This window comes from Odocoileus virginianus, chromosome 4 (assembly GCF_023699985.2).
Source record: "Odocoileus virginianus isolate 20LAN1187 ecotype Illinois chromosome 4, Ovbor_1.2, whole genome shotgun sequence".
Classification (NCBI taxonomy): Eukaryota; Metazoa; Chordata; class Mammalia; order Artiodactyla; family Cervidae; genus Odocoileus; species Odocoileus virginianus.
The window spans coordinates 80,400,975-80,409,703 of record NC_069677.1 but is presented as its reverse complement, the minus strand read 5'-3'; the positions used below and the strand labels follow the sequence as shown (position 1 = coordinate 80,409,703).

The 8,729-nt window shown below is 52.3% G+C and overlaps 1 protein-coding gene across 1 annotated transcript; it reads left to right on the top strand.

Annotated features, from left to right (window-relative positions):
* The first annotated feature begins 1,009 nt into the window (after positions 1-1,009).
* On the top strand, positions 1,010-6,177 carry TFF1 (trefoil factor 1). The gene is made up of 3 exons (XM_020875078.1): positions 1,010-1,085; positions 4,658-4,801; positions 6,170-6,177. The coding sequence occupies exons 1-3, from the start codon at positions 1,010-1,012 to the stop codon at positions 6,175-6,177; spliced, it is 228 nt and encodes a 75-aa protein (XP_020730737.1).
* Positions 6,178-8,729: the final 2,552 nt, after the last annotated feature.

Here is an 8,729-nt window from a genome sequence, read left to right as displayed (position 1 = left end):
TTGGCAGGCATATTCTTTACCACTGAGCCACCATAGAAGCCCGATTTTTAAGATAAATCATCTTAAATAATTTTTAAGAAAAATAAGGTAATTTATCCTTAATTAATTAAGATAAATAAGTGAAAATGCTGCTACAATGCCACAGTGTAAGTAGGAGGTTGAACATATGTGATTTTCAATGTGGATGCCAGCAGGAAGGGGCCCCTCAGGACAAGGCCGGGTCAAAGAGCCTATGGGCGCTTTGCGCATGCACCAGTTTCCCAGGAGGAGAGCCTGACAGGACAAACAAATGGGGAAAAGAAGTTTGAAGTCCAGGTCCTAGTATTTTCTGCTCTTCTTGTCCGGGCACAGCTGTTCCATGAGACGTGAATCCTAAAAATCGTTGAAAACAGCTGCACATCCACTTGGAAAGGACCACACCAGGCCGGCGGGCCTCACCTATCCCCTGTCCTTCCCTGAACCACCGTGGGGTAAGCCCATGGCCACTGCTGACCCTGTGCCTGGCATCGCATGGGCATCTCTCACTATGAATCACCCTCAAATGAGTGTGCTGTTGACTTAGTAGGACCACCAGCCCATGGCCACTGCTGACCCTGTCCCCGGTGTGGTGTGGGCGTCTCTCTCTGAATCACCCTCCAGTGAGTATGTTGTTTGCTTAGCAGGAGGGTCTCTGAACAGCTCATGCGCTGGAAGAGGTCATGACCAGGGAGACTCCCACAGGATAAGAGAGGAACTTTCTGAATCTCCAATCCTTCAACCACGATGACCGCAAGATAAGGCATTTTTCTCTATCAGCAAACCTGTCAGTTTGGCTTGGCCGCGTTTGGGAAACACCTTCTAATCAGTGGCGATTACTTGGAATGAAAGGTTTCGGGGCCCTCCTTAGGCAAACGTTATCTGGCCCTCTGTAGAAAGCAAACAGAGCCTATGGTATAAGATCGAGGGCCAGGACCCACTCTCATCCTGGATCGCGGGCCCCTCTGGAAAGAGCAGGAAGGTCACGGCCGCTATGGAGCCCAAGGTGATCTACGTGGCGGTGCTGGTTTTTGCGCTGGCCCTCGGCAGCCTGGCGCAGAGTGAGACTGGTAAGACAGCCCCTTGCTTCTCCTCAATGGGCACCCTGGGCAGAGGCCCACCTCTGGGGGGAGTCAGGGCTCCATAACATACTTTTGAGCCAAGTGCTGTTTTGTGCCAGGAGCTGTTCTAGGCCCTGGAGAGATTTTGGATGGTTGAATGCACAGAGGACAGCGGGAGGGTAGAGGGGTCCGTGGAAGCGTTGGGAACTGCAGTAAGAAAGTAATGATGACTGTCTTCAGTTGTTCAGTCGCTCAGTCTTATCCAGCTTCTTGCGACCCCATGGACTGCAGCACGCCAGGCTCCTCTGTCCTCCACTGTTTCCTGTAGTAGCAGTGTTAGTCACTCAGTCGTGTCTGACTCTCTGCGATACCACGGACTGTAGTCTGCCAGGCTCCACTGTCAATGGGACTCTCCAGGCAGAAATACTGGAGTGGACTGCCATTCCCTTCTCCAGAGGATCTTCCCAACCCAGAGACTGACCCCGGGTCTCCTGTATTGAAGGCAGATTCTTGACCATTTGAGCTACAGGGAAGACCTCCTGAGGTTTGCTCAAATTTATGTCCATTGAGTCGGTGACACCATCTAACCATTGAACTGGCATCTCCCGCATTGGCAGGTGAATTCTTTACCACTGAGCCACCAGGAAAGCCCTGTCTTCAGAACCGCTGCTAGAACATCCTACTGCTCTTTAAGTATCACATTTCAAAGAGCTGTCTTTAAGATCGGGAATAAGAACAGCTCTTCCAAGTGTCCAAGCCAAACTCTGCCCCCTGGGGCTGGACCCACTCACGGTCCCACACAAACATCCGAGAGCCTGTTCCGAGGGTCACTGTCCCTGGGAACCCCTCCGACAGGTGCCGTGGGCTCCTGGGCCCCATGCTCCTTGGAACCCAGACCCTGTCCCACTGGTCTGTGTGTCCTGTCAGTGCCTAGTCCATGGGCATCACCAAGTGAGGGTCTGAAGGCGGGAGGTCCCACTGCCTCCTCTTAATGTGTCTGTCTCAAATCTTTTCTCTGCACAACGGGTTCAGTCTTCAGCTTTAGAAGGTTGTCACAAAATTAAGTGGTATTTGGGAAAAGCTACAAAGTGCCATATAAACATTATTTATTACTGGTAGATATATTTTTAAACGGAGGGGGCAGGAGAAGAATATTTCAAAATTTTTGAAATGAGGATTCCCATAGAGGTTTGAAGGGACGTAAAGGACAGTTCCCATGTGTCTCTGGGCTCCTTCCAAGGACATCACGACTCAGGAACAAAGGATCAGGTGTGGGCGTTCAGGGGAGGGGGCCTCACAGTCTAAGGTAAGGAGGAGGGAGCAGGCTGGACCTGAAAGGAGGTATGACCTGCTGTGGGGATGGAGGAGGTGGTCTGTGCCTGGCCATCTGCACCCACCAGCCCATCTGCATCTTCCCTGCCAGCCTAGCGCCTAGCTCTGCCCACTGCACAGCCTGGCTCCAGGAGGCTGTGCAGCCCAGCCCTGGTCCCCACTCTCCAGGCTGCTGCTGGCTACCCACTGGCCCTTCCCTGGGGCCCAAGGCTCAGCCTTTCTCTGTGGATCTCACAGGTCAGCCATCCTATGACAACGGAAAACTCCATCCAATTGTAGTATAGCTGCTGCTGCTGCTCCTGAGTCGCTTCAGTCGTGTCCGACTCTATGCAGCTCCCAGAGACAGCAGCCCACCAGGCTCCCCCGTCCCTGGGATTCTCCAGGCAAGAACACTGGAGTGGGTTGCCATTTCCTTCTCCAATGCATGAAAGTGAGAAGTGAAAGTGAAGTTGCTCAGTCGTGTCAGACTCCTAGCGACCCCATGGACTGCAGCCTACCAGGCTCCTCCGTCTATGGGGTCTTCCAGGCAAGAGTACTGGAGTGGGGTGCCAGTGTAAGTGTAGACTCGGATGGAAATCACTTATGTCTAATCCTGTTATGCAATAGAAAATGGTGGGCAAGGGAGACTCCTGTAGACAGAACCCTTGGAGACCTTCAGTTCCTGTTTAGGATAACAACTGGTGTGGTGGGGGTGGTGGGAGGGGATCAGGTTACCCAGCCAAGTAGCCCCCTCCCCCTCCTCTAGGGAGAGAAAGGACATGAGAACTGTGGTCCCAGCTCTGCAAGCATACATACCCCTTTCCCACCGCCTTGCCTAGTGGAGTGGGTGATAACCACATTTGCTCTATGTCAAGACAGAAGCCCTACAAAGATCAGGTTGTGTGATGGGCTCTGATCTAGGACACTCAGCTGGACTCCTTGGGGGACAAATGTGGCCTCCTACCCCTCAGTCTAGGGGAAGCCCTGCATCTACCTGTCTTTAACTGGATTGTCTTTTAGAACGAGCGCGATGCCCTAGCTCAAAGCCAGTCCACGACAACATCTGCTCTTGGTCCTGCCCTCCTCTCTGAATCTCTTCCCTCTCCTGTCAGGGCTCCTTCCCTTCCCGTCTCTTTATCACACACACTCCTAACGCCTCGTTGCACGTCCCTCTAGCTCCAGGGACAGACTGTTGTCTGGGAGTGGAGTGCACAGCCAGGCCTCTCTCTGGAACCTGGCTGATGGCCCTCATCCATGGGCACCCCGAGACCAGGTGCATAGAGGAGCCCCCCATTCTCCATTCCCACCCCCAAGAGACAGAAGGGGCTTCAGACTCTTCTGCCCCTGCATCAGTCGGTCCACCACCAGATCCGAGCGGTGCTCCTTCTCAGAGCCCCAAGTCCTGACCCCACAGGCCTTGCATCTAGATCACGTGGGCACTTCTAGCTGCCCATCTGCCCTGCATGTTCTTTGCCTTGGCTCAATGGCCTCACGTACCTGGCTAGAGCTTCTGAGGATAGCTGCTTCTTTGCTCCAGAGCTCTAGAGCTGCAATCATCCACTCCCGGCCCTCAGCCTGCCTTCCTTGCACCGCCCCACCCGCCTGCCCCTCTTACCTGGAACACACTTTGCTCTCTCTCTTCGCCACCTTTGAACACTCTGCTCTCTCTCTCCTTGGAACACCCATTGCCTCGGTCTTACCTGGTCAACCTCCTCCAACAGGAAGCCTTCTTCACTGTGTTCAGTCTGTAATCAATCACCCCTGCTGGGCTTGCCTTGTGGCTGGCTGCACTATGCTATTTTGTCTGTTTACTTGGCTTCCTCCTCCATCAGACTGTCAGCTTCTCAACAACAGCTTCTCTGTTTTCAATTTCTGGGTCCCTGTTACCCAGCACGGGGCCTGGCGTGAACTTGATCTTTGAGGGGATAAAAAAATTCCTGTCTGTGTCCCGTGCTAGCTCCAGTTTCTAGCACCCACAAACAGTGCTCAACAGATATTTACTCATCTAGTGACTAAAGTTTAATAATTGTTCATTGACATTAATGAGCAAATGGGTACATTGCCTGGGTAGGTGCAAAGTCTATGAATCCTGGACACCTTGCATTTTTCCCGAGTTTCAGTGTTCCGCGCCAGTAAGTGAGCTGGGTCTCCATGGGCTGCTTGTCTGATGGCTGATTTAACTGGGGAAGGAGGCAAAGTGGAGGGTGGGTCATAACAGGGAAGGCATCAGCTCATGACTTACTTTCACCTCCTGGCCCATATCCTTTCAGAGACGTGTCAGGTGGAACCCCATCAAAGAAAGAATTGCGGTTACTCCGGCATCACGGCGAACGACTGTGAAGAAAATGGCTGCTGCTTTGATAGCACAGTCCGTGGAGTCCCGTGGTGCTTCCATCCTGTGCCCCTGGAGGAAGGTAGGGCCTGTCAACCCCACAGAGTCTGAATACACGGGACCATGGGGCCCTAATTCAAGTTGCCAGCTGTGTCTTTACCCAGAGTCATGGCCTCGGGGTGACTAGGAAGATGTAGTTTTGCCTAAGTCAGTGTGAATCCAGGGCTGGGGGATGGAAAGAGCTGGAAGACCTGTTTGGTGGGGCACCCTATTTTTCCTGGCTTTTCTTCACATGTTGAACCATGGATCTGTGAAGAGTCGTCCTTGGTCATGCTTCATTGCTCACTTGGGGTTGGGGGCTTGGAAATAATGACAATTACAGTACAAAGACCATCCTTGTTTTCCAAAGAATTTTCCCAGTGAGGTTTTTAAGTAAATTCTCTGTGATTATTTAAAAGTGAAAGAAAATACTTATTCTCACGAATGCATCTCTTCTCTCGGACGCTTCACCCTTGCAGAGTGCGAGTTTTAGATGCTTTTCTGGTGGAAATGGCATTGGGCTGAGAAGAACATCTGCCTGGTACCAGGGGCTCAGCTCCATCACTGGCCGGATGTCTTGGGATCCTATGAACCTGAACTCCCCGCCTGGATTGACTGCTCAGATTCTTTGTATTCCAAATTAGCCTAAAAATTAAAAGACATGAATGTTCTTCTCTGCTTGCACTTCTTATAAAAATGTAAACAATTTTCCCTTCTTTGAAAGAGAAATGCGACACTTGTGCCTCTGGGTTCTCGCCGTGGATTACACATTAACTCAGGCTATCTTGGGCCAGATGAGACCGTGACTTGTAACATTGTTAGGTTGTCTTGGTGGATGTCAGCCATCGGGGTCCCGTGCACCAGGCCATCAGGTTAAAAAGCCTCAGAGAATCAACGTGAGCCCATGCCCTTGTCAAATCATGAAAACAGGCTCCAATTCTATCACATTCTTTACATATTTATTGTGGTAACAAAAATTGCCTTGCAATTTCTTCACTTCCCTCACAGGGAAACTGACTTAGGAGATAAAACCCACAGCAAAGAGTCTGAACATGCTCATAATAAAAACAATTGCAGAGGACAGCATGAGTTGACCCCTTGAGGAAACTCCCACACACACCTGGCTCCCCAACCTTGAAACCCAAGTTGGAAAATAGGGCAAAAAGGAAGAGTCGAGAGCCCCCAGTGACCCCTTGTCACCGACACAAGGAAGACGGGAGGGAGCCAATCGGACCTGCCTGGACCTGAGTAGATGCGCCCACCCAGGCGGGCAGTGCCGGCCCCCAACCCTACTTGCTCAGTGGGAACAAGAAAAACACCCCCCACCTCCCTTCCACCCTGGGCATTCAGCCCTGCTCCAGGGAGCTCAGCCCAGCCAGCCCTGCTGGCTGGACACCTCCTCCCCTCCCAGGTGCTTGACCCTGGGGTCCCTGGAGCCCTGGGAGCACTCTGGCCCTCCAGAGCCAACTGGTTCCCAGGAAGTAGGGGACAGTGCTTTTGGCGTGACTTCTAAATTTACCAGATCTGTCACCCACCCTCAGCCCGGGCCACCAGGGCAAGCATGCACAGATGTTCCAGGCGCCAGGAGATACACTGCACTCGTCAAACAGCCAAGGTGGGGCCCCCGACACACACACACAGCAGCAGACGTGTACCTGCACTAGCACACGTGCCGTGAGGATCGCTGTAGCCTTCCTTCCCTGGAGAACATGCAGAAACACGTGGGCTTGTTTTCTCTTTAATCTGTAGCATCTCTGATCTTTTTCAACATCTTTGCCTGCTAGCGAGAGGTGAAAACCAACTACGCAGTTGGCCCCTTTGGAAATGCGGTGTGTGATGGTAAATTATGCACCTTCTGTAGGTAATACTGTGGTCCCTGGGGTAAGTAGCCAGTCTCCTGCTCCTCTCCCTCCCCCACCTTCCTGCTCCTCTTTAGAGCTGGGTGGATGATAGGGAGTGGACCAAGCACCCACAGCTGTGGAGTGAGGGAGTCTTTTGGGTTTCCACGGGCCAGTCTGGGACCTCGTCGGAGCCTTCTTGAAGCCCAGCCAGTCTGCCCCCTGCTCCTTGTTCTCCCCATATTCCCCAGCCCCTGAGAGAAAGGCTTTCTCCCAGGACACTGAGGCCCATTTCCCCATGACTACCATCCATTATTTCCCTCTTTCTTCCCTGACCCCACCCTATAAAGAATGATGGAAAGACTCACTTTCCCAACCTTTCTGTCAGTTAGAAGCAGGTCTCCTTTCTGGCCCATGAAGCAGAGGGGGCATCTACCTAAAGACTCTGGGGAAAGGCTTTACCGCTTGGTGGGAGAAGAGCTCCCTCTAGCTGTCCTGGACGGATTTGCAGCCTGTCTTTGGATGCTGTGTGGTATGAGGGTGTGATGCAATGCTTCAGGCAGCCATTCTGTGATAATGAGGAAAAGCCACAGCACTGGAAACTTGTTAGCCCTGAAATGCTGACTTGGCCCCAGCACCACCCATCCCCAGACTTCATGTTAAGTACATCTGAATATTCTTATGGATTAAACCAATGCTTCTTGAGTATTCTCTTCCTTGTCAGTGTTTTACCAAGGCCTGTGTCTTCCCTGTACCTTAAAGCAGTGAGCCTTCATCCCAGATACCGTGGATGGGGCAAATTCTCACCGAAGGTAAATGTCCTCACCCAGTCCTTCAGCCTGGGCTCTTCATCTATTAAAGGAATGTGGGCAATCCACTCTCTCCAGCTCATCTAGTGTTTCAGTAACTTTTCATTGAACCATCCGCCTGTCTCAGGCTCTCATGAGGAACCTCAGGCTCAGAATCAGGAGTGATCATGAGCAAAGGGAGGTGCGTGTGAGGTGAAGTAAACGGTATTTCTTTAGTTTTCAAAGCAAACTCCATTACAAATGTTATCTCACTCTCATCTTCATCCCCGTTTTGTAAGCTGAGAAACATTTAATAATTCGCCCAAGTGAGCAGACGCACAGATCAGACTGGCACATCAGATTCTTGAGAGCCTCCTGAATCCAAGTTTTACTAATTTCAAAGATGTAATGAAGAGAAAGCCAAGAATGGGGCCTGGGACATGACCTGGACACAATCCTCCTTTCCCCAGGCATAGCACCGTGTGGGTGACACCACTTTCCAGGGGGCTGTGATGCACAGATTGGGGGTCCTTGACCCTAAGTACTCCTGCAGTCAGGGTTTCCAGCAGGAAAGTGCCTTCCTTCTGGCATATACACCAGACTGTGGAGCAGAGGCCAGGTGATAGGAGGCCAGGTGGGTCTCCTGCTTCCTTCAGTTTCTCTGGACTCCTGCCCACTGAGGAAGTGCATGGACGGAGGGCCAGTGCCTTCAACCACCACCCCCACCCACTCCCACCATGTTACACAGAAAAAATCTGAGATCTGTGAGCCACGATGGCTGGACCACCTCCTCTAGCGTCCACCTGCATGGATGTGTGATCTCGAGGCTCTATCATCTGGACACCAAGCCTCTCGGGCTCACCAGTGTGAGGAAGATAAAGTGGGGGACTCCTGAAGAGGCACCCCCATATGGCCCAGCCCAATGCTCGGACAGGAAAGAGGATTCCACTTGGCTCCTGCTGCACTGTCCTCCCCAAGAAGCACAAAATGCATAAGAGTTCTGACCGTGGAGGCAGCTGAGAGCAGGCACCCAGACAGCACATCGGGTGGACCTGTCAGAACAGACGCAGGGTGCTCTGGGAAACCAGGTGTCCCGAGAAGGTGATCAAGCCCGTGCCCACCTGCGCTGTCCAGACTCTGCGGTCCAGGAGGTCCCAGTGGGTCCCAGTGTTCAGTGAGGCTGTGGAGGGAGGGAGGCAGGACCTGAGGTGTCATGTGTTTCCTGTGTTCACAGCCAGGATGGGGGAGACAAGGGAGGAGGTGGGCGGCAGAAGAGGGTGAGGTCCCATGAGAGTGAAATATCTTCTCACCATTGTAAAGGATTGTAGAGAAGTGACCTCAACCC